This window comes from Sciurus carolinensis, chromosome 3 (genome assembly GCF_902686445.1).
Source record: "Sciurus carolinensis chromosome 3, mSciCar1.2, whole genome shotgun sequence".
NCBI classification, from domain to species: Eukaryota; Metazoa; Chordata; class Mammalia; order Rodentia; family Sciuridae; genus Sciurus; species Sciurus carolinensis.
In genome coordinates, this window is record NC_062215.1 from 71,633,655 (window position 1) to 71,660,403 (window position 26,749).

Consider the following 26,749-nt stretch of genomic DNA (forward strand, 5'->3'; position numbering starts at 1 on the left):
TCCAAGACCCAGAAAGCATATCTGTGCCATTCAAAAACTTCTTTGCCAGGGGTTCCAGAGGATGAGCAGTTGATAAAGAGGAGCTCTGCGTTAACTATGTTTATTTGAAAGTGGTATCCTATTTCACTAACTAACTTGTTGGCTTTCTGAGTGTAAAAACTAGATCTGATGCTTCTTTGTAGTCTTCTGGGGCTCAGCACATTGTTGTATGTTCTCTCTGCTTTAATTTCTCCATTCTCCAAACCACCAGAAAATTTAGTTATGTCAAAATTCCTCTTTTCCCTCTTGCAATTGCATTGGCTATAACCCAATCACTCTCCTGTATTTTGGTCTTAAACTTCTTAAGACTTCTTCTATATTCCTCCTGCCCTATTTATGGTACAATCTTGCCACTCCTGCCCTATTTAGGTACAATCTTGCCTACTCTTTAGAAGAGATCTTAGAGTCTGGATCTCATATATCAAAGGTAAAGAGGCGATTATTTTAATTTCATACCTCTGCTTCTAGCCCCATTAATTCTTCATTTTTCTGATTCTCATGACAGACTCAGAATATGTCACAGTTGAAGGGGCAAAATTTGGATCTCAAATTTTTCACTGCACCAAGAAAGAAATACCCATGAACTCTCTTGCAAGTACATGGAAATTTCCAGAGAGAAACCACCCTCCCCCTTTCTTCCCTTTCAAATCTGTAACTGGGTGCTGCCAGCATATTCTGACTGGCTAACAAAGGGGTCATAGCTCTCTAGTAGTAAGAAAACGCCCAATTTCTACAAGTCTCCTGAAGGATCTTTGCTCATACACCCACAGACCATCCTCCAATCAAAAGGCAAGAGTGTTTTGACTAGTCTGAGACAAAAACGAACAAGAGAATGGATTTTATTCAGGTTATTGCCATAAGGGGAAACCCCAGATATGTATGATCTTGATAGGGTGGTTTTTGCCTTAGACCTTTTTAGTCAGGTGGTGGGGGGGGGTGGGAGGATGATGGAATAGTTGGGATTATTATTAGGGAAAAGTCTGTAGGTCAGGTGAAAAGAAAACATTTTGCGTGGCCAGTTTCAGTGTAGGGAACACTGAGATCCCTACATAAATATAAAATTTGTTCAACCAGACTCTTAAAATCTCAGCTAATCAGTCTTGACACCAAGAATGGGAATTTGGAAGGTCTGGTCCTGACCCTATTAACAGGTTTAGACAAAAGGGCTTGTCACAGGTTAACAGGGGATCATCTGCAAGCTTTTTATACTAAGTCATATGGAGAAAGGTGGTTCATTACAATGAGCTGTTCCAGGAATACAAATAGGCGAGGATGAGGTTTCTTAACCATTCTGTTTTCAGGAGCACCGAACTTAGGTTCAACGGTTACCCTCTTCAAGGTTTCGGCAGGTGATCTTTCTGAAGGCAAAGATCTGTACTTCTTATTGTTGATCAAATGGGTCCTTAAGGTGGTAATTAAGTAGTTATTTTATAAAGAAAGGAAGTAAAAATGCCTGAAGGAGGTATTGATCACTTCAGTTAGTAATGTATCAACGCTCGCTAGGCAATAAACTACAAGTCCCAGAAGACAGTGCGCCAACTCCTCCACGTACCGAGGGCGGGAATCTTTCCCCGAGCTCCAGGACGGAGACAAGAGTTACTTGGCCAACAGGTACGAAATGTAATTTTCGGGGTCTCCATTTCTCGCAAGAGCAACTCTGATGCTCCTCCAAGAAGGGTGAACACAGAGTCAAGCGAGAAACTTTGTTCCCATGCCAGACACACCAGACTCCTCCTAAGGGGCGTATTTAACTGAAGCTCCCGCTCATTTTTCCCAGTAGTCTCCTTTTCGGCGGCGCGTTGCGTCATTACTATTATGTCTTCTCATTGGCCGGTTTGACGCATGATAGCGCCTGCGCACTGCATTCCTTTGAGGGTCGTGGGCAGACGCCATTTTTGGTCTCAGAGGTGCTTCTGGGAAGTAGAGCGCCGACCCGCACGCTTGCTGGCTTCTCGGATACGGCCTTTGCTGCTGGGGCTCCCAGGTCGAAGCGTTCGTCTCTGCTGCTGCCGTTTTCATATTCTCCGAACTCTCCGGGTAGGCCGGAGCCTCAGCACCGAGCCGCGCCATCGGAGGTCACACCACCAGGAAGGAGGTGACGGGGGCGGCGCGGGGCGCGGACACTCCCCGCTGAGAGCCCGCCTGCCATGGACTCGGAATATTACAGTGGCGACCAGTCAGGTGGGTTCACGGGTTGGGGACCGAGCGATTCCTCGGCGGAGCTTGGCCTCGCGCCCTTGTGGGAGTGGGGAAAGAAACCTCGGAGACGGAGTCCGCCGACCAACTAGCTGCAGGCCCCAATTTAGAACCTTGGAGAGGGGATTCTTGAGGGAAAGCCGTCTTCCGAATCGGTGAAGGTTTTTGCTGAAATCCGGAAGCCACTACTCTATACTAAGTACCTACTGTGTGCAGTATTGGGAAAGAAGAGGTTTTTCCTGTTAAGGACTTCTCAGAAGTTACAAGTTTTTTTGGAACCCAAAGAAATTGTTCAGTAGAGGCTGGGGATCCTTCCTAGACTTCATTCCAAATTAAGGGTCGTTTAATTTCTTCTGCCACACTGGCTTCCCAGGATTAAAGTGCAGGACGCTTGTTTGAGTTGTATAAATACCTTAGAATAAGGAGTGCTTCTCTAGACCTTTTGCCTTTCCTTCACCTTAAATTTTTTCCTCTTATTCCTCACCGAAGTTTGGTCTTTCTTCATTCTTACTCATGTATACTTACTGGGCCAGGCAACCGAAATGTAAAGGTGAGTAAGGTAGGACCTAGTCGGGGAAAACAAGTTAGGTTATTTTTTCTCCTTTGCATTCAGTTCTATTTGTACCTTCTGTATCAAAGGTGCTTAGTTGTTAAGACATAAAACTCTTCACTGTTTTGAGTTCCCTTTGATTCCTTTTTAATGACAGCAAGTAGTAGTGATTGTAAATGCTTTTCAGGCATGCGCTTCTGTTTTGCTTAAAACATTTTCTGATGTTTTCAAAATAGCTTTTCAGTTCTCTTGTGTTTTAAAATTGCTTTTTAAAAAAAGTAATTTCATGTATTATAGTGCATAGGTTGTGTTAAAAGAGGTAACAAGTTGAAGTAATAAGATAGCAGTTCCTGATACCTCCTCCACCTATTTTCTATTCTTTTAGTATTTACCTCGATATTCTTAACTTATGCCTGACTTATTCTTGCATCATTTTTAGGCACTCTGTAATGATTTCCTATTATGCCAGGACAGTATTTTAACTCTTTGCATGCCCTCTTCTCATCTGTCCTGTTGAGCAAAATTGTTAAATTTCAAAACTATTCTTTTTTATTGTGACTGCATAATTTTACTCTAGCTAAGTACAGTAGCTTATTTGTATCTGAGTGATTTCATCTTTCTGCCACTTTTTGGCTTTCATGTAGTTGATGCTTCATTTAGATTTTTTTATTAAACCTCTAATCATGTTTTCCTTATGAACTTTAATAGCCCTACATCTGCCCTCAGGACAGTTTTACTTTATATTTTTAAAATATTGCTTAAAGTTAAGTACCAATTCATAATTATGGTTAATTTTTTAATATTGTAATATGCTTTAATGAGTTTTGACTTTCTGGACTGGGATTCCTTGTATTTCTCATTCATAAACAGATATTTATATAATATACCAGGCAGTGTTCTGGGTTCCAGGGATTCAGCAGTGAATTGAAAGCAAAATAACTTGAGAAAAATTGCATCATACTTTAGAAGTTGGTGGTAAGTGCTCTGGAGAGAAAGACATTTTTAACATAAATTTGAAATAAACAGCACAATCTTCTTGCAAGTTATTGACTTGATATTTAATGATATTTTTTAAGATTTTCATTCCTTTTTGGGAGTATTTTTGCTACCACATATGTCATGGTGTATGTTAATGATGTTGGTATTTTGATGAATATTGTATTGCTTTGCTCAAAATACTATCATCATTAGTTTTGCTGTTAGCAGTAACTTTTGCTCTGGATAGTCTTGATTCAGTGTGTTTGTTTCAGCTATAGGTGTCATTCATGTTACACTGTAAATGGATTTTTGTTTATTTTTAAGCAGATGATGGTGGTGCTACTCCAGTACAGGATGAACGGGATTCTGGATCAGACGGTGAGGATGATGTAAATGAGCAACACTCTGGATCAGATACTGGAAGCATAGAACGGCATTCAGAGGTATAATATCTTTGGGGAGGATTTTTCCTTGTACTTCTGTGAGTCCTGTTTTAAATTTCTTAAGTTGTAGGCACCCTTCCATGGGATTTGGGCTTTAATCTCTGAGAGTAAAAGAGTAAGAAGTATAAATTATTAGAAGACTGCTTTAAAAATAAATAGGAATGGACTGGTTATGATGTAATCACAAGGGAAATAAGTTCTGACTGGGTCGAATTTCAAGTATTTAGGCAGTTTTTAACTAAGCATGTTAAATCAGATAATGAGCCAGGCCTTTGATATTTAACTAGGCTTACCCAGTCCCCAGATAACATCTTGTTAAGGCAGTGAGCATTTGCAGTCTGAAGAAAAGTTGAAATAAAAAATTAGGGAATTTTCACTTAATAAAATTTGTATCAGGAGTTGGCCTTCTTGTTTTGAATTAAGATGCATGTGATAACGAAACAAGTGTAGTTTTAAAAGCTGTTTTTGTTTAATAATAGAATAATATTAGGTTCTCTATACGTTTTAACATTTGGCCTAACATAAATATTTTTAAAATACTTAATTTGTTTCCTTGGTTATACAGTCTTACACAGTGTTAACAAAATAAAATTGGGACATTTTTCAGTAAGTCAATGTGTCTGATAGACATAAACAAATAGGAATGATAAAAATGGACAGATGTTTTCACTGGTTTGCTGAGACCGATTTTGCATTTGCAATCCTCCTGCTTCAGCCTGCCAAGTTGCTGGGATTACAGGCATGTACCATCATGCTCAAAAACTTTTCAGTCACTCCATCATTCTTGCTTTTGGATTTTTTTATTTTGTTTGTTTGTAGTGCTGGGGATTGAATCTGGGGACTTGAGCATGCTAGGCAAGCATTTTACTGCTTAGCCACACATCCTGAGCTCCAAGATAGATTTTTAAAGAACATTTGTGCCATATATTTGCTTGATTACACACATAAAAAAATTGTCAATTTTTACATAATAGGTTTTAATTCTTGCAAATCATATTGACTGTCGTTACAGTCATGTCGTTTTTTACAGTTATACATTTGTGTCATTAGTACTTTCATACATTTCTCGTTGAGCACTTTATGTGTCAGTCTTTTTTTTTTTTTTTTTTTTTTTAAAAGGTGCTTTGGACATATCAGTGACTGAAAGTCAGAATTCTTTTCTTGGATTTATTTTTCCAGTGAGAGAAGACAGACATTAAAAGAGTGTACAGTTTTTAAAAATTGTAGTTTGCTAGAATGTGACAAATGTTGTGGACCTGGGAGAAATTAGAATGGAATGAAGGATATCAGGATGGAGGGCAAGTTTCACTGTCAAATAAGAAGGTCCATGTAGGCCTTTTTAAGAAAGTGACATTTGAGACCAGGTGTGATTATGCATACCCATAATCCTAGCTACTCCAGAGGCTGAGGCAGAAGAATCACAAGTTCAAGGCCAGCCTGAACAGCTTTGTGATATCCTATCAGAATAAAATAAAAAAGGGATAGGAATGGAGCTCAGAGGTAGCTCACTAGCCTAGCATGTGGGAGGCCAAGAGTTCAACCCCTACCACCACAAAAAAAGAAGTGACGTTTCAACCAAGGCAGAAATGGAACTGAGGGAATAGTCACATGGTTGTGTGTCAATAGGGAAAAAACATTCCCATGAAGAACTCCAAGGTGAGAGTGTGCTTGAAGTTTTCAAGGAGCCAATGTGACGAGAGTGGAATCAGTAAAGAGTCAGGGAGCTAAACACAGGTACAGGAATGGCTCATCATTTAGTTATTTCAGGTCACTCTGTTGGTTTTTTTTGGTAGGCTCTTAAATATTTAGGCTAAATTCCAGTAAATTACTAAATAGGAGCTAAATGATAATGTCATTATTATAGTACATTTATAGTGTAATATTTTAAGTTTCTGTATTGGAAACAATGTTAAGAGATTGACCAGTGTCAGCTTAGAACCCATTGGGTTGGTTATCTCAAGTCCTCTTGATTTAGTTATAAACATGATAAAGGTTCATCTTTAAGCACCTGCAACTATTTTTTTATAATGATATGGATTCTAAATGTATAAGTGTATATGTTGAAAATTTGGAAATTATATAAATAAGTTTAAAGAAGAAAATTAAAATCAGTATACTGCAATCACATAAATGACTATTAACTTTTGACATATTTCCTACATTTTAATTCTCCCCCATGCATATAAAGTATGTATATATTTTAAACTACTTGAAATTTTACCATGTGTATTTTGTATCTATTATCTCTTCACTTAATATTGTGCCCCAAGTATTTACCTATGTCATTAAAGAGTCTCACTAAGTGTAATTTTAATGGTTTCATGGTACTGGTGCAACATTACACTTATCCTTCCATGTCCATGGGGATTTGTTCCAGGAATCTTTTCCACTCTGGGGGATACCAAACTCAGAGGATTCCCAAATCCCTTATATAAAATGAAATGAGGGTTGGGAGTATAGCCTGGTAGTATATCATATACTTAGTGAACAAGAACTTGGGCTGGGTCTTCAGTATATGTGTGTGCAAATTTTAAATGGTGTGATATTTGCATATAACCTGTACACATCCTCCTGTAGAAGTCATCTCTAGATTATTTATAATACCTAATACCTATTTATAAAACTGCTATGTAAATAGTTGTGATACTGTAAAGTTTAGGGAATATTGACAAGAAAAAAATGGTCTGTTTTAGGCCTAACTGCATAGTACACACATTTGTTTCTCCAAATTTTTCTTTTTTCTTTTCTTTTTTTTTTTTTTTTTGGTACCAGGGATAGAACCCAGGGGCACTTAACCACTGAATCACATCCTAGGCACCCATTTTTTGAAACAAGGTCTTGCTAAGTTTTGCTTTGTGCCTCACTACATTGCCGAGCTGGCTTTGAACTTGGGATCCTCCTGGCTCAGCGTCCCTAGCCACTGAGATTACAGGCATGCACCACCATGACCACCAATTCTTCAGATGTTTTAAATTGGTGATCAGTGGTTAGTTGAATGCTTTTCAGTGATTAGATGATTATTAACTCTAGATGATTAGAACTCTTTTTCTGACTTTCTGACCATACCTGGCTACTAAATTTCCTTATTGCCCCTTGATTATACTATTGTTTTCAAACATGACCTGGAACATAAATTGTTCTTCAAACTAATCCCATCAAATTATGGCTCCTTTAAAGGATTAGTTTCTGAGGACAGTGTTTGATAGTATTTTAACTCCAGTGTGTTTCCTCCCAACTGTCTTAGTCCCTGGTTCTCTCCTGCAAACTAGCCGGCCTAAGTTTAGACTGTACTTTGAATCTCATCCCAAGTGCCTTCCAACTGCAACTTCCCCAAATCATGTTGCAAATGAAGTCAGTTTCTTTGGGGGAAGAGATTAGGAGCTATCTGATTTATGGTCTGCATTTTCTTTAGGCAGAATGTGAACCTGAACTTTAGAGCGGATGGTGGGGATAGGGGAGAACTCCCTGAATGACACCCAGCTCTAGAAACTGACCTATCCACTGGGAGGTGGGAGTGAGACAGCAGCTGCATTCCCACAAGCCAGGGCCAGGGTGAGGAGAGCTCTTGTATTCTCAGTGTTTTTTACCCATGGCGGAACCTTTCTTCAAAGATGTCTCACCAGTTTCACTGGGGAGTAGGTCAGCAGAACTTCTCATGTTTTATGCCAGAAGTCCTCATTTGGCTTCATTTTTTTCTCTTACTGGTTGTAAAGACCTTTCCATATTCCCCCATTCAGATGCTTGTCTGTTACTACATTCTCTGTGGGGGTCAGGTTTCCAGATCCTGTCAGTTGCCACACCTGCACAGAGAGTTGTCTTGTGTTGCTTTTCTGATCAAGAGATTCTGCCAAGCCAGCGATAGGCCTATGAGCACACACCTAGGCATTATAGGATATTTAGTATCTTGGTTCCCCATGAAATGCTAGTAAAATGTACATATCACCCCTCAACTACCACGCTTGTACTTGACAACCAAAAATGACCCCTTTAATTCCCAAACATCCACTTGGATGAGGATCCAGAACTGCCTTTGGGTTGAGAACATTGAAATGGACTAATGAGGTGTGGTGAGCATAAGAAAAGAAATCATGAATATTTGACAGTATAGAAAATGAGGGATTAAAAGATAAGCCTTTATAAGAATGGCAGTGCAATCTTAAAATTGTTTTCAAAGAGTTTTGAATGATACGGGAGAATTTAACTTGTTGCTTTAAAGATATGGACTATAAAATTGTAGCTCTAGATCCTAATTTAATTTTTTAAATTAAATTCACAGAAAAAGATTGAAAGGTGATTCCTTGTACCAAAGTCTAAATGATGATTATCTTTCGGTGGTATGATTCGATTCACATTTGTTTTTTATTCTACAGTGTATATTAATCTTTAAAAATGAAGAGAAAATAAATAAAATAACTGCCATCATTTTGTCACCCGTTTTTATGAGCATGCATGAAATAACTGAAAATGTACTAAAATTTTAGAAGAAACATGTAAAAAACCCTTTCAAAACTGTAAAGATAAGCCTTCCTTTTTTCCACTGGCAGTTTTTATTTTATTTTTTCCATTTTTACTTGTCTTTAATATAACTTATGAGTATCAAATTGTCTTTTTAAAATAGATGATATGGAAGGACAAAGAGAAAGGTACTTTCTTAAATTGGGGAGAAAATGTACAAAAATTTGCAATTCTTTTTTTTTTTTTTTTTTTTTTTAAAGAGTCTGTATTTCCAATTGCTCTGGTATCTCTGCAGCAGGAGATTGTAGACATTTTTCTATACTGACTTTGTCTTATAGTTTCTAAACCAAGAATTAAACATTTAGATTGAAATACACTATTCTTTAAGTTTGTATGATGTGTGATTTGTTTTCTGTGTCTTTAAAGACATGTTTTTTAAATGTTTACTAGGCCTAACAATGCAAACTTGAAACTACAGGTTCCTAACGGAACTATAGTCCTTTATAGATGAATGTGGCAAACCTGCAAACAGGTGACTTGTACAATGCATCGCTGTGTGAAGGACACACATAAAGTTCTGTGGGAGAAAGAGGGAGGGATGGGCTTAGTAGTTATGGTGTTTCAACTGAGTAACGAATGAGTATAATATTTCCAATTGGAGAAGAACTTTACAGGTGGCAATGGTAGAAATCCTAGCTAGAGGAGCAGCAGGTACAGAAGGCCTAGAATTTGAAAGGACTTGGTGTGTTTCAGGAATGATTGTTGTGGATAGAAAATGGAATAGCTTAATGAGAGGTGATGCTGAAGAATTAAGTATGGTCCAGATGATGTAATAACAAATCTCTGTGGGATGATGATGAAATTGTTCTGTTTTTGCATACCTTTTTATAGTGAAAGATAGTAATGGCCAAAGTTTGATTTCAAACTTTAGCTTTGCCACTTAATCATTACCAGCCTCTGAAAAATTATTTCATCTTTGTGAGCTTCCCCTTCACCACCTTGATAGTGAACTAAAAAGGTTGTAATGAGGATTAAATTAAAACTTTTGTAACAGGTTTGAGAACTATAATACCCTTTTAACAATTATTCTATACAGTAAATAGTGCAGATATTTGTGTTAGTTTTTCATCCCCGTAACCCAAAACAACTGAGAACAACTTAGAGGGTGGGGGCAGGGGAATGGGAAGGATGGTGGAATGAGATGAACATCATTATCCCTATATTACATGTATGGATACAATACCTGTGTGACACTGCACCATGTTCAGCCGGAGGAAGGAGAAGTTGTGCTCCATTGGTGTACAGTGTGCATTTTACTCTCATGTATAACTAGTTAGAACAGATTTTTTTTTTTTTGTAACTTTTTTTTTTTTTTTTATTGTAAACAAATGGGATACATGTTGTTTCTCTGTACATGGCGTAAAGGCATACCATTTGTGTAATCATAAATTTACATAGGGTAATGTTGTTTGATTCATTCTGCCATTTTTTCCCTTCCCCCCTCACCCCTCCCACCCCTCCCCTCCATCTATACAGTCCTTCCTTCCTCCATTCCTGCCCCCCTCCCTAAACCCAACTCCAACACTAACCCTTCCCACCCCCCATTATGTGTCATCATCCACTTATTAGCGATATCATTCTTCCTTTGGTTTTTTGAGATTGGCTTATCTCACTTAGCATGATATTCTCCAGTTTCATCCATTTGTCTGCAAATGCCATAATTTTATCATTCTTTATGGCTGAGTAATATTCCATTATATATATATATATACCACATTTTCTTTATCCATTCATCAATTGAAGGACATCTAGGTTGGTTCCACAATCTAGCTATTGTGAACTGAGCAGCTATGAACATTAGAACAGATTTTTAAAATAAATAAAATAAATATCCATGACTTCCCACAAAAAAAAAAAAAAAAAAAATAACAGCTTAGAGGAGGAAAAGTTTATTAGGGCTCAGAGTTTCAGAGGTCTTAGTCCAGGAGCAGCTGACCTCATTGCTTTGGGCCCAAGGTAAAGCAGAAAAAACATCTTCACAGAAAGGTATGGTGGTGGAAAGCTGCTCAGCTCATGGCAGTCACAAAGCAGTGAGAGAGATAGGGAGCTAGGGACAAAATATATAATCCCAAGGCATACTCCCAGTGATCTACTTCATACAATAATGTCCCACCTGCATATAGTTACCACACAGTTAGCCCATTCAAATTAATCCATCAAATGGTTTAAACCACTGATGAGGTTATAGCTCTCATAATCCACTCATCTCACCTGAACATTTCTGCATGAAAACAGGAGCTTTTGGGGGGTGCCTCATATCCAAACCATAACAGTATTACTTGTACTTGTTAGGGGGCCAGGACATAGCTAATCTTTATAAGGTTGCAACCATGCTTCATAAAGCAACATTGATTTGCCATGTGACATAAAATTTCAAAATAATGTTCTTAAACTTTGCATCATTTTTTTCTTAAATCCACATATAAACAGTTGTAGTAATAGTTGATTACATATTTGTTTTTAGACTGCTAACATCTTTTTACTTAAGTTAAAAGGGATATAAACATCAGTAGGATTTTTTAAAAGTACATTTTTGCTGTAGAGCATTTTGAGAACTCAGAATTTTCCCACATTTTCTGACAGCTCAGGTGGGAAAGGGGGAAAAATCTTTATAAAAACCTTTTTGAATAGTTATTAAGCATTTTGAGCACCACATGGAGAGGTGGTCCTTATTTGTAATCTAGTTATAACTATTTGCCAGTTCTGATTTTCACTGTTTCACTTTAATATTTTCTTGAGCAGTATGAAATTAGCCATGTGAGTTTTAGGCAGGTAGTGGCTCTTTCATGAAAAATATATTGAAGGAAATAGCAGGGTTTTTGTGGTTATTGTTTTGTTTTTTAATTCTAATAGTCTGTACATTTCTTCTACATAGAAAAGTAGAGCATTCTCCTGCTGAGGATCCCACAGTGTGGGACTATTATGGAAGAGGTTGTTTGGAAATGGAACCTGGCTCAAGCACAGTGGGCCCAGCCATCCATCTGCTGTTGAAGTTAGTGACAACCCCTCTTAATTCCAGCCTCACTTTGAATTGAGTAAAGATGATGGTCTACTTTTGTGTGGATCTTTCTACCAAGCTGGGAGTAACATCAAAGTAACTAGAAGGTTTCTTGGCCATTGCTGTCCTTATTTATCCTATTTCTTACTAGTTCTTTTCATTCCATCTACATTTTCATTGTTTTAGGAATTGATCCTATTTTCTACTACACATTGCTTATGTGATTTCTTTTTCATTTTAGTGAATGTAGTTTGAGTCTCTTCATTCTGCAGGTGAGAGATACATTTTTAAAAAATGGTCTCTGTTCTTAAGGTCAGTGTGTGATGAAAATAAATGTGTAAACTGTGACTTCAGTGAAACAGAAGCACAGGATGCTATGGGGATATGAAGGAGGAATAACTAACCAGCTGGGCCTTCCCAGAGGATGTGTTTGGGCTGCATCTGGAAGGGTGAATATTTTGTAATTAATAATTAATAAGATTTTGTTCCTAACTTGTTTACATACATTTAATCATCAGAATAGCCCTCTGAGGTACAGATAACTATTCCTGATTCCATTAAATTGAAGCCACATGAATTTTGAGGAATTAAGAAAATATCCACATTACAAACAGTGGAAAGTGATAGAACTAGGGTTTAGACCCCAGGCCTTTTTGACTATGTTCTTAACTATCACATTATGTTTACAAAGTTATTTTACCTAGAGAGAAATGCTGTTTCGAGGTTATGAAAAGGACAAGGTAGAGGAAAGATAATCTAGCCTAAGGGAACAGAATTTGTAAAGGCATGGAAGTAAGTTAGTAAGTAGTTAGATGTGTCTGGAAAAGGATTTTTTTCAGTGTGTTCTGTCATGTGGATCACGTGTTAAAATGCAAATTATTTGGCACCTTTCCTAGACCTACTAGATTAATATGTGGAGGTGAAAAGCATAAAAGTCTGTGGTTTTCACCAAAGATCCCCAAATGATTCCTCTGCCCACTAAAGTTTGGGAACTGCTGTTATGACCCACATGTTAGTGAGAGGGCAGAAATGAATCTGGAAAGGTAGGCAGGAGTTGACTTTGTTATCATAAAATCTTAAACTTTGTGCAGAATATTTTTTTTACTGGTACTCATCAGGAGAGCTTTTATTTTTTACTCTGATTCTTAGATCAGCCAGACAAGGGACACTCAAATATGTACCTTAATTTTATTATGTGTATGCTAGTGGCAAAATTGTGGAGTTTTTCAGAGCATTGCAGCTCTCTACAGACCTAACTGGATTGACAGCATTGTGTTGTTTTAATAGCTGGTTTCCTCAGATTAATGAATCCATCCATTTTTTCCTTCCTTCCTTCTTGGTTCTAGGAGTCCAGCCCAGTACTTCACATGTGCTAGACAAGCATTCTACCACGAGCAACTCTCTTGATCCCTTTCAGATTCTTTTGTATACTTATTGAACTAGTACAATTTGAGGATTTAGTTATATTTTCTGGAACTGGGGTCCACTGAAATGTGTTTTTGAAAATACTCCCATACTTATTTCTTCATGGAATTCACAGTATAATTTACTATAGAGTGTTTTGCCAGTTTATAATGATAAGGTAATATGCAAGTTTGCAAGTTCAGCTGTTTTGAGTTTGACACATCTGATAGGTTAAAAAAAAGAGATGGTGTCATGAGTTGTTTGGTTCTTTTTAAAGGTTTCTATTTGATAGTATACTACTTCGAAATTAACACATTAATACTTGCTTTTCAGTTTAAGACTGTCAGTTTGTGTGTTTGTGTGTGTGTGTGTGTATTGTGACCCTGGTCTATAAGGAGCGTAATTATTATTTGTATGCTGAGATAAGTAAAATTATTCCTTATGATGTGTGACCAGTGTAAATGGTTATGTGAGGCAGTAGAGACATTTCTGAATCCTTTCAGGACTTCATGTGCTCAATTTCTCTGACAGTTCCAACTAGGGGGTTTCTTGTGTTATTAAGAAAATACCATTTCAATGGCACTTTCTACTGTTAATTTATTGTACTTAACCTGACTTCTAAAAAACTGTATTTTGAGTTTTCAGTTTAATTACTGAAATCAGTCCTAAATATTTGAATATTTTTTGACAACTTTTAAACTTTAAGCTTAATTGCATAATTTCTGATATGTTCTGGCTAAATTCTATATCACTGCTTATGTTTATTCACTAGCTTGAGCATGTTGTCCAGCACTTTCTTACTGCATTGATTTCTCTCCCTTTTTTCCCATCATGTTGCCACACAGAATGGATACTCAAGTTTTATGAAACTCCTTTAAAATTAATGGGAATTCATTAGTTTTATAATGATTACCATATGTAATGTACTTAATGGTTGCTTGTTTTGCAGTGCTTACCTGATATGTCGAGAAATCCAGGGTAGAATGTAGCAGGGATGACTGCCCAGTTTGTGATGTCTCCCTCCTTTGGGAATGGCTCTGAGCTCTCTGCCTCTGCTCTAGCAGTAATGGATTGAGTCACATCTGATGTTGCTGTGACCAATTACATGGTCTCTCCTGTGGATTTAAAATTTAGGTTCTAGACAGTGAAATATAGAATGGTTAGAGCTTGAGTCATATTATTCATAGTGCAGTAGTGAAAAAGATCTGAGAGTTCTTTTTTCTAAACTGAGGTGCCTTGGTTTTTACCTGTATTGGTCTGTTAGTTATTCATCTCACTGATTCTGGGAGGATTCTTCTTTTGTTGAACCTAGACAGAAATGATTCCTGTTTTCAGCTAAAATAAAGTCACACATAAACAAGGTATTAGAGTTATGTGATGGGTATATCATTGAAAATGTTCTAAACAGCCTCCTACTGGTTCCTGTTTACCCTTCCCTATCATACTAGTTAACTTCTTTACTCATTCATTGCAAGCTAAGTTCAAAAATACCTGTTGTCTACATACTTTTTGCAGCTTAGTTTCATATAGATACATTTCCTATAGAGTTTCAAAATATTGTTAGGATTTATTTGTTTGGCTCTTCATTAGGCAACAGCTCTTTAGAGTCAGGCATTGAGAAACATGTTTAGCCTTGATTGCTAGCACCTTGCACATAGTAGGCATTAAATAAATGCTTTTTGAATTAATTACTCCTCTTGATATTATTCCCACTTAACTCCTTTATTATTTATTCAACAAACACTGTGAGTGTGTGTGTGCTGGAGATGATTCTGTGCTCTGGGGATATCTCTGTGAAGAAAAGAAACCAAAAATGCCTGCTGTCAGAGAGCTTACATTCTAAATAAATATTCCATCTATGTTCTTTTAAATTAGTAAGTATAGCCAAAGTAACTTTAAGCAGTATGTGGAGTATAGTACTATGATTGCAAGATTCTGTGTTCTCCCTCCAATCTTAATGTCATAATAGCTAAATTCTAGTTTTACTGGGAGAATAGGGATATGACAAGGAATGATACTGAGTGTCTAGTAGAAATTTTGAAAGTTTATAGTTTTGGAAAGTTCCTGAACATGGTAAACTTCAGTTAATACATTTAGCAGTTAACGTTTCTTTGGAATTGTGTCATCATGATGATAATAAAATATGAGGGACTGGGGAGATAGCTCAGTCGGTAGAGTGCTTGCCTTGTAAGCACAAGGCCCTGGGTTCGATCCCCAGCACCCAAAAAAAAAATAAAATAAAATAAAATAAAATAAAATATGAATAACTCCTCAAACTTCTGTTTTGTATACTTGCTTATGTTTTGTGCTCTCTTTGAAGTTGTAAACACAGCATAGTCTTTTTTAAATGAACTTGGTGTAAATTGAAGAGTATGACAGTGGGCATATATGTTGTTAAAATCTCTTTGGTCCTTGAAAGTTGATCTGTTGGTAGGTTCATATTCAATCATAATATTCTAAAGAGAAATATTTGCCTTAGTAGGTTTTTAAGGGAGAAACATTCAAAATGAAATACTTTTACTTTGTAAACCAGAGTATTATGAAAAGTGAGATTCTAGATGGTTTTCTAAGTCCTAAAATATTTATGCATAAGAAATACTGTAGTGAAAAGTAAATGAACTAATAGAAGAGAGCCCAACATGGTATTGACTCTTAATAGGTGCTTAGGAAATGTCTCCTTTCCTTCTTTGTTTAGATTCCCATGGGAGAATATATTTTATTTGACCCTTTAAATAAAATAAAGTTTTATAGTTTTTTCCCTTAAAATAATTTCAACCATATAAAATCCAAGAATGCTTCTTTGTAAAAGAACTTGGTTACATGTTTGCTTGTATTTCTTTGAAAAATAGTTCAATTTTTAGGAATTAGAATATATGAGGAAGTTAGACTCTTCTTTCTTTTTAATCTAGCTCATCAACTCTTCAAAATTAATTTCTCCTGTATAATCTAGAGGTATGCTTTACAGTTCATTTTGTTTATTCTTCCCCTTTTGGGGGGTCCAAACCATGATAAACCATTTTTATAGATTGACCTTTAAAGTGGGATGATTTTATATCAGTAATATGGCAAGAATCCGACATTTAAGTTCACCTATTTCTACATTTAAAGAATTGTTGAAAATTTTTAAATTTCATGACTGTTTTCTTACATGTTGCTGACTTTTTTCTTGTTTTTTCAGAATGAACCTAGTGATCGAGAAGATGGCCTCACCAAAAGACATCATGTGACAGACTCTGAGAATGATGAGCCCTCACATCTTAATGCTAGCGACTCTGAAAGTGAGGAGCTGCACAGGCCAAAGGACAGTGACTCCGAATCTGAGGAGCGGGCAGAGCCTCCTGCAAGTGATTCTGAAAATGAGGATGTCAATCAGCACGGGAGTGACTCTGAGAGTGAGGAGACCAGGAAATTACCTGGGAGTGACTCTGAAAATGAGGAGCTGTTGAATGGACACGCAAGTGACTCTGAAAACGAAGAAGTTAGAAAGCATGCTGCCAGTGATTCTGAGATTGAAGAGCTCCAAAAGAGTCCCTCCAGTGACTCTGAAACTGAGGATGCTCTGAAACCTCAAATCAGTGACTCTGAGAGTGAGGAACCCCCAAGGCAGCAGGCCAGTGACTCAGAAAATGAGGAGCCTCCCAAACCACAAATGAGTGATTCAGAAAGTGAGGAGCTTCCTAAACCTAGAATCAGTGACTCAGAAAGTGAGGAACCCCCAAGGCACCAGGCCAGTGACTCTGAAAATGAAGAGCTCCCCAAACCCCGTATCAGTGACTCTGAAAGCGAAGACCCCCCAAGACACCGGGCCAGTGACTCAGATAATGAAGAGCTCCCCAAACCCCGTATCAGTGACTCTGAAAGCGAAGACCCCCCAAGACACCGGGCCAGTGACTCAGATAATGAAGAGCTCCCCAAGCCCCGAATTAGTGACTCAGAAAGTGAGGACCCCCCAAGACATCAGGCCAGTGATTCTGAAAATGAGGAACTCCCCAAACCCCGAGTCAGCGACTCTGAGAGTGAGGAGCCTCAAAAGGGACCTGCCAGTGATTCAGAAGCTGAGGATGTCTCCAGATCCAAACAGAAGCCAGAGTCGGATGATGATAGTGATGGGGAAAATAAGGGGGGGAATCCAGAAATGCAGAATGACTTTCATTCAGAGAGCCATGTTGACAGAAAAAGGTTTCACAGTTCTGAGAGTGAGGAGGAAGAACCCAAAAGGCAAAAAATGGATAGTGACGAAGATGAAGAAAAAGAGGGTGAGGAGGAAAAAGTAGCAAAACGGAAAGCTGCAGTACTTTCTGATAGTGAAGATGAAGAAAAAGCATGTAAGGAATTATTTAACTAGACACCTGTTTCCCCAGGTGATCATTGACCAAGCTTAATATTAAATTTCCTTTGAGTTGTTCTTATAGCCCCTAATTTCTAACTGCCTTAAAGTGATAAGCCTAGACCAAGAGTCAGTGGGAATATGAAAGACTTGGGTTTTCTTTATCAGAAAGGGTAAAATTTCAAAAACATGTTAACATGAAAACCCCTGACCATATCCAGAGTTAGCTATGGTCTCTGTGACTGCTAATTAATTAGACACCATTCAAACAGTAACTGTGGTTCCACAGGTCATTCCTTCATTTGTTAATCATTGTTGAGTACTCAAGTACTTAGGTAACGGAGATATTTTGGGGGAGGTTCTTTTGAGAGATTTTCTTTGCAGAGAGTATTCCAGTCTTTGCTACCTAAAACTAATTTTTCATAAGATTGCTTTCTTATGAAACAACTTTTTTGGAAAAGATACATTCCCTATAACCTGTTACTATAGGAGGAAGAATAAAGAACACAGCACATATTGCCAGTTTATCAGAAAAGATGAGAAATTTCAAACTGACCAGCAACAGTTAAGGAATGTGGAGAATGTTCTTAAAAAGGAATATCTAGTCCTTTTTAGCTGGGTATGGTGGTGTACACTTGTAATCCCAGTGTCTCAGGAGGCTGAGACAGGAGGATCGTGAGTTCAAAGCCACCCTTAGTGATTTAGTGAGGCCCTAAGCAACTCAGCAAAACCCTGTCTAAATAACATACGAAAAAGGGCTGGGGATGTAGCTCAGTGGTTGAGTGCCCCTGGGTTCAATCCCTGGTACCAAAAAAAAAAAGGAATAGTCCTTTTAGTTTCTAATTCTAGGTAGTATGGAAAGGATGCCAATTCTATCAAGCTAACCCTAATTTTCTCTCTTCTCCAAAGGGAAAGTAGATCTTAATGCCTGCTTTATATTGATATTATTTGTTAGGGGGATCTATAAAATGTACTGACATTTTAAAGCATCTGTTATGTTTAGTGGTACCAACAGCCATGACAAAATATGATTATTGATTCTTTCAATAGCAGCTAAGAAGAGTCGTGTTGTCTCTGATGCTGATGATTCTGACAGTGATGTTATATCAGACAAGTCAGGCAAAAGAGAGAAGACTGTAGCATCTGACAGTGAAGAAGAAGTGGGAAAAGAATTGTCTGATAAGAAAAATGAAGAGAAAGATCTTTTTGGGAGTGATAGTGAGTCGGGCAATGAAGAAGAGTAAGTGACAATATAATGTGAGTTTTCAAGGGTGTTTTTAGGTAGTAGAAAGGGGTTTGTCTTTCAAGTTTTTTAAATTGATATTAGGATTTTGTGGTGAGGTATAATACACCCTACCTAATTGAGTGACTTTGGCCATCTAAGATATTAGTTCTTAAACTATTGATATATACAATATAATTTGGATGGATCCCAATATGATAAGGAAGCAAAGAACATTTTGTAATGCCATTTATATTAAGTTAAGAACAGGAAAACTATGATGATGGGAATTAGAGTGGCGATTGCCTCTTGGATGTTGATTTGGGAACTGACTGTTGGGATGTAAAGAAATTTTATGGGGAGACAGAATTGTTCTGCATCTTGATTAAGGTGCTGGTTATATGAGTGTAAACATTTGTTAAAGCCCATTGACCTGGACACTTAAAATCTGCACATTTTACAATGCATAAATTAGTACCCTATTTTAAAAAATGATTCTTAAGCAAATAGGAAGTAAGAAAATGAATGTCTTTATATTTATTTATTTTCTAGAAATCTTATTGCAGATATATTTGGAGAATCTGGTGATGAAGAGGAAGAAGAATTTACAGTAAGTATAAGACTGATTTATTTGTTTTTATGGCAGAAATTCTCTAATACATGATTCTGATAAGTAGGAATAAACTACTATGATGTATTCAGTAGAAAAATCTAGAAGAATTCAAAAAGTGAAATAAAAGTGTATTACAAAGACATAAAAGGAAAATAGAATAATTGAATTAATGGGATGAAGGAACTCACTAAGAGACAATGAAAGATCCTATGCTAAAAGTTAGAGTCACAGTAGTTATAGGACTTCTACTTCTAGTAATAAAAGACTTGGTAATTTTGGATTAACCTCTTTGCTGTGGACAACTAGAAAAGCTTTTGAAAATCTCATCATAGAACAAGGTAACAAGAAATTATTAAGGCAGAAGACAAAGCTAAAGAGGTGGGAACTTGGTGTTTAGAACTGCTTTTTCTTTGAGGGTGTTTACCTCTGAGGATGAGTGTCTGCTCGTATTTTTGACAACCTCAAGACTTAGGGACAAAATTTGAAATTCAGGGCCTGGTAAGGTTGGGGACTCTGAAAATCCCATTCCCTGTATTGAGAAAAGATCAGCATTCTAGGATTTAGGTGGAACTAAAAGTAAAACAACCTTTACTCATATTTTAGGCCAACTTTGAGTCTTCTGGCAGATTAAAGAACCTGTGTCAGAAACTTGATTAAGATAATTCAAGTTTTTTATATATGTAGCATGGTACACAGTTAAAGATGGCATTAAAAGGGAATGGTAGTAGCAAAAACAATAAAAATAGAACTAGGGGCTCTTGATACAGAAATTTTTAAAAAGAACAAGGTAGGTTTGGAGAAGAACCATGTAGAAACTTTAGAACTATAAAAATACAGTAACTAAAATGAAAAATTCGGTGGTTAAGTTGAACACAAATTGGACATATTTGAAAAGAGAATCAGTGAACTGGAAAGCAGGTTAGAAGGAAATATCTAGAACAGTGTTGAGAGACATTATGAAAAATGTAAAAGAAAAGATGAAATTGTATGAGAAAGTTTAACATAACACATTGGAGTATTAGAGGAGAAGATAATATGTATATATGCATATATATAAATGATGCATAAAACTATAAATTATAGAAATATGACAGGTTGCAAGCAGAATAAAAAGATATACCTAAATATATAATAAAACTGCAAGAAATCAAACAAAATGAGAGTCTCCAAAGCTGCCACAGGAAAAAAGTTAGAAAAGCAACAACTAGACTAACAGCTCATTTCTCAACAGAAACAAGAGAATCCAATAACTTGAAACTTAGAATTCTGTTATATTCAGCAAAAGTGCTTTCCAGGAATGAAGATGAAATAAGGAGGGAATTCATTGTCAATGTGCCAACTGAAGGAAATAAATATATAGAGAGAATGATCTCAGGTAGACAGAGGATGTAAAAAAGAGCAACTAAAGTATATTAATATATACTTGAATATTGAATGTACAAAACAAAGTCATGTCTGGTATGGTTTAATATATGTATATACAGTATATATATATGTATATATATTATATACTTATATAATTATATATTTATATATAATTATAGTATTTATATAGTATATTTATATATTTTTATATATATTTATATATATATATAAAAAATAAAATTAGAACAGGGCTGGGGTTGTAGTTCAGTGGTAGAACCCTTGCCTAGCATGTCTAAGTACTGGGTTCAATCCTTAGCACCACATAAAAATAAATAAATAAAGGTATTGTGTCCATCTACAACTAAAAAAAAATATTTAAAAAAAATTAAAACAACAATAGCACATTTGGGAATATACATGGAATTGAAGTGTTCACAAGTCTTTGCAAATGAATATAAATGTCTGAAAGAGCCACTGACCTTTAAAAAGACTGTAATGACCATAGTCTATAATGACTAAAGGCTGTGTAACCTCTAAACCAAAGAGGGTACATTTTTTTGAAATAATAAAAACTAATCAGTTTTTTGTTGTTGTTGTGGGGCAGGTACCAGGGATTGAACTCAGGGGCATTTGACCACTGAGCCATATCTCCACCCCTGTTTTCTATTTTATTTAGATACAGAGTCTCATCGAGTTGCTTATTACTGCCTCACTTTTGCTGAGGCTGGCTTTGAACTTGAGATCCTCCTGCCTCACCCTCCTGAGTCACTGGAATTACAGGCATTCACCCCAGCACTAATCAGTCTTTAAAGATGCAGGAAAAGAGAAAAAGAAATATATAAAAGAACTGGAAACAATTAGAAAGTAGTACACTGTAAGATAGCAGATTTAAACTTTGATAATATCAGGAATCAAATTATATGTAAATATGCTAAATGTTCCAGTTAAATGACAGAGATGGTCAGAGTGGATTTTAATAATTGATACATACTGGTTTCAAGAGAATGATCTGAAAAAGAAGTAGAAAATAAAGGGGTAAGAAAAGATAACTCCATGTGAACACTAGCTAAAAGAAAAGTTAACATAGCCATATTAATATCAAGAAGGTAGACTTTGAGGCAAAAAACATTAGGTGAGATAAGGAGGATTACTCTTATTGATAAGATTTTAAAATTGTATGCATCTAATAGTATGTCTTTATTTATACATATATACAAACACAACTATCCATGCACACAAAACAAAAATTAATGACAAAGACAAATGGACAAGTCATGATCTAAGAAGAATATAGCTGACAGGCAGTCCATAAAAACCAAAAATGTCTTTTTTCGTTGTTGTTATCTATGTTTAGTTTTATTTCAGACATTTTTTAGGATAAACAACATAAAGAATAACAAAAACAAAATATGCTTGCCTTAGTCATAGGTGTGTGGGATTAGGGGAGACTGCATAATCATTCAACTCCTCTGTTCCATACTTTCAAAATTACAGGAAAAAGGGCCATATAATTCCAATAATGAATATTTTAGATTTTTTACAACCTTCAGTCAACAAATCCTTTTTCTATTGAAAATCAACAAATCTGTAAAAGTGATGCCAATATTTGTACGTAATCTGTATAGAAACCATTTAACGAAAGTTAAAAATGTCTTCTTCCACTTGGTTGCTTGCCTTCTCACTTTCTCGGTGGAACCTTCTGATGAAAGAAGTTCTTAATTTTAATATTGATCAGATTTATTAGTCTTTTCTTTTTGGTGAAAACTTTTTGAAATCTGCATAAGAAATTTATGCCTGTCTCCAAGGTTAAGCAGATTTCCACCAAGTTATTTTCTAGGAAGTTGACATTTTATAAATGTTCACATTTAATTGCACAATGCACCTAAAATTGGCTTAAAAATTTTTATGTGTGATATGAAGAAGTCAAACTACTTTCCCTAATTTGGAATATACAGTAGACCCAGCAACATTTATTAAAAAGATCATCCTTTCCTACTGCTGTTTGTAGCCATCACTGTCATAAATCTCGAGTATCTAGATTTATTTTCCAATCTGTTGGTCTCCTTGCACCATTAATATATTGCTAGTGACAATTGGTTTATGTTCTCTAAGGTTGTTATTCTTCAACATTGCTTTGGCTTTTCTTGGGTCTTTGTGTTCTCATATAAATTTCTTTTTAAAATTTTTAGTTGTAGATGGACACAATATCTTTATTTCATTTATTTAGTTTTTTTATGTGGTGCTGGGGACAAAATCCAATGCCTCACGCATACTAGACAAGCACTGTACCACTGAACCACAACCCTAACCCTCATATAAATTTTGAACCAATTTTTTCTGAAAAGTCAAAGAAAGTAGAGGTACTATTTTCTGTGTGTAATGTAGTGAATCAAAAGAATTAATAACAAAATTAACAAATAGAACACCTATGTCCTATAAAAATTTTAAAGCCTTATTAAACAGTTCTTTGGTCAAAAAAGAAATCATTATTTGTACTAAAGTAAAAGAATGAAAGTAGATGAATTTAGAATTTAATTAAAAGTAAACCTAAGAAAAATAGTAAAGAATTAATTTAAGAATTATTTGAAAGTCAGAGACTTTGGACAACTTCTTGGAGTTCTCATATTCAGTTCAACATCATATTAGAATAAGCTAAACTAAACCTAGTTTGGAGAATTAACATCAACTTGTTACAGTTTTAACTCATTGAGAAAAACAACATACTAATATAAAACATTGAGAAGGCCTGTCTAAGTAAGATACAAAAAGTTAGAAGCTCTAACAAAAAGACTGGCCATTTCATTTACATAAAAATGAAAATCATGCCTAACATTAGCATAAACAAAATCAAACCGTACAAATGTACCGTTGTGCCTTTAATGTCACAGCAGATTTCCTTAATTTTTAGAGATTTTTTTTCCCCGATGAGTAAAAGATAAACAGAATAACAACAACAAAATGGGCGTAGGATATTTAGAGTTTACAGAAAAAGCATTTCTGTAAACTTTTTAAACATGAAAAAATAAAAAGCCCAGACTTATTCCTAATGAGAGAGTGCAAATATGCAAATAAAGCCATTTACCTTTTGGTTTTTTGGTCCCAAGGTTGGCAGATATTAACGTTTAATAACCTGCTATAGTAGTGAGAAGGTGGGGAAACAGGTGCAATCTGTACTTTGCTGGAAGGAGAAAGAATTGATATATAAACTCTGTAGAAGACAATTTGGCAAATTCTTATCACTGTGTGACCCAGCTATCCCACTCCTCGGTTTATACCCAAAGGACTTAAAATCAGCATATTACAGTGATGCAGCCACATCAATGTTCATAGCTGCTCAATTCACAATAGCTAAATATTGGAACCAACCGAGATGCCCTTCAATTGATGAATGAATAAAGAAACTGTGGTCTATATACACAATGGAATATTACTCAGCCATAAAGAAGAATAAAATTATGTCATTTGCTGGTAAATGGATGGAGTAGGAGTTATCATGCTAAGTGAAATAGGCCAAGCCCAAAAAAACCTAAGGCAGAATGTTTTCTCTGATAAGTGGATGACGATACATAACTAGGGGATGGAGTGGGGAAGAGAAGAATGAAGGAACTTCAGATGGTGTAGAGGAAAATGGAGCAGGAGGGGTGGGGGAAGGAAAGATAGTAGAATGAGACATTGTTACCCTGTGTACATATATGATCACATGAATGGTGTGAATCTACATTGTGTACAACCATAGAAATGAAAAGTTACACCCCATTTGTGTACAGTGAATCAAAATGCAGTCTGTAAAAATAAAAATTTAAATTAAAAAAAATTAATATATACATAATCATGTAATTGGGCAAATGCGTAAACAGATTATGGTTATAGTCATATGGTAAAATATTTGAAAGCATTACAAAGAATGAGGATGATTTATGCTGAAATGGATCAATGTCCATATTCTATTGTTAAATTTGGAAAATGCTGAGTAGTATCTTGAACCCATTGTGAATACTATGCTGCTATTTATATAATAATACCATATTTATATATGGTAAAATATTTGAAAGCATTACAAAGAATGAGGATGATTTATGCTGAAATGGATCAATGTCCATATTCTATTGTTAAATTTGGAAAATGCTGAGTAGTATCTTGAACCCATTGTGAATACTATGCTGCTATTTATATAATAATATGTAGAAGTGCATATGTAATTGTAGAGTGTTTCTGGAAGGAAACATAAGAAAACAAGTAATACTAGTGGTTAGGGAGGGAGCTTTTGCTCTACATCCCTTTTGGTACCTATTTAATTTTTGTTTTTTGTGGATGTAATACTTTAGAAATGTAAAAAGTTAAGAACAGTTATATAGAAGAAAATCTGTATAAAGGTTTTGATAACTTGGTCATTCACTCTGCCTTCAGGGTTTTAACCAGGAGGATTTGGAAGAAGAAAAAGGTGAAACCCAGGTGAAAGAAGCAGAAGATTCAGATTCTGATGATAACATAAAGAGAGGAAAGCAGTAAGTTTTTTTTTTTTAAAGAAATTTGTTTAAAGAAGGCTTTAAAAAATGGAGGTAGAGACTTAAATGTTTTGTTTTTCATTTGTTAAATTTAGCAGAGATCTATTCTTATTTTTCTTACCTTCTCCATATATACAGTGTTATCAATGAATTACTTGCTGTTATTATTTTCCTATACTCAGATATCTTTGTGGCATTATATTTATATGGCACCAGACTCCTAATTTATGGTTTACTACATAATCTCTTCTGAAAATTAACCTAATAAATATTTTTTAAGAGTTGATTTTGAGGACCAGGAAGATTAGTTCTGAAGTCTTAACATAATATTACTTGATTGTATTTTGCTGCATTTTTTAAAATAGTTGGAATCTGTGTCCAGAATAGTCTGATGCCTTGACAAGTACCTTAGAAGAATAGAATAATGATTACAGTTGTAAAAATAATGCTTTTGTTGTGTGTGTGTGTGTGTGTGTTTGGGGTTTTGGGGTTTTTTTGGTGGTGCTGGGGATTGAACCCAGGGCCTGTGCATGTGAGACCAACTGAACTATATCCCCAGACCAAGATAATGCTTTAGAAAAGAAAGTTTCCTTTTTAATTCTAAGCAAAGTGTAAGAATTAAGCTGAATGTGTATTACATCCTTTCAGAAATTTGAATTTATAGGAATAGTGAAAGTGAGTTAACTCAAGTGATCCTAATGAAAGCTGTAAAATTCTAAGGCTCATAACAAACCTATAGATTTTCATCTTTATCTCAGTCACATTATTTTGAGTTAGGCTGCTTATCACTAAAAAGCAGTTTATTTTTCCTGTTCATGCTGTATAATATAAAAACATTCAAATAATTGGACACTATTCTATTCCGAATATAGGCAGTGCAACTAAAACTGAATGAGCCCCTGGGTAAGAATTTGAAGTGTTCTTCTCAAGCTGGTATAAGTGTGAATGTAATTTAGGGCTATAGGTGATAAGTGTGTAGCAGTTGGGGTAGAACAGGAGTTAGACATAAAGGCGAGGGGGTCAGCTGTTTTTTTTTTTTAATAGTAAGCACTTCCACTTTTTTAAAAAAAGGTGGCACTTCTTTGAGTTCGAATTGGCTTGGTGCTCTTGATTCTGGTAAATGTGTAATTAAAAGATCTTATATTTCATTTTATTTTGTCACTGCTTAGTATGGACTTCCTGTCGGATTTTGAGATGATGTTGCAGCGGAAAAAGAGCATGAGTGGCAAGCGCAGACGTAATCGTGATGGTGGCACCTTTATTAGCGATGCAGATGATGTTGTGAGTGCCATGATTGTCAAGATGAATGAGGCTGCTGAGGTGAGATGGGTCATTTCTTCCCCCCACTGAATTGGTTGGGTTGTTTTTGTTTGTTTGTTTAAATACTTAATCTTGACATAAACTACATTAAAGACATTTTGTTTTTTTGTAATAAAAATTTACTGTCCTAAATTTTAAGCATGGAAATAATTTTAATTTTTTAGTCACATGTTTAGAAGAAGTCACCAAGACTAAGTGTTAAGTAAAACCTTTTCAGGTAAATAGCTTCACAGTTTTATGGGGGAATGGTTTTTTTCTCAGCTTTGGCTGATTC

At 35.8% G+C, this 26,749-nt stretch overlaps 1 protein-coding gene across 3 annotated transcripts in view; it reads left to right on the forward strand.

Moving 5' to 3' along the window:
- The first annotated feature begins 1,920 nt into the window (after positions 1-1,920).
- Iws1 (interacts with SUPT6H, CTD assembly factor 1) overlaps positions 1,921-26,749 on the forward strand; it is a 38,778-nt gene continuing 13,949 nt past the window's right edge. For 2 of the 3 annotated variants that reach the window (XM_047546796.1, XM_047546797.1), the window contains exons 1-7: positions 1,921-2,220; positions 4,091-4,206; positions 16,302-17,448; positions 18,501-18,690; positions 19,225-19,282; positions 25,058-25,155; positions 26,325-26,475. In XM_047546796.1, the coding sequence (XP_047402752.1) occupies positions 2,187-2,220; positions 4,091-4,206; positions 16,302-17,448; positions 18,501-18,690; positions 19,225-19,282; positions 25,058-25,155; positions 26,325-26,475 (1,794 nt within the window). In that variant the 5' untranslated portion in view covers positions 1,921-2,186. The remainder of the gene's footprint in view (positions 2,221-4,090; positions 4,207-16,301; positions 17,449-18,500; positions 18,691-19,224; positions 19,283-25,057; positions 25,156-26,324; positions 26,476-26,749) is intronic. The other variant, XM_047546798.1, reaches the window with a different exon arrangement.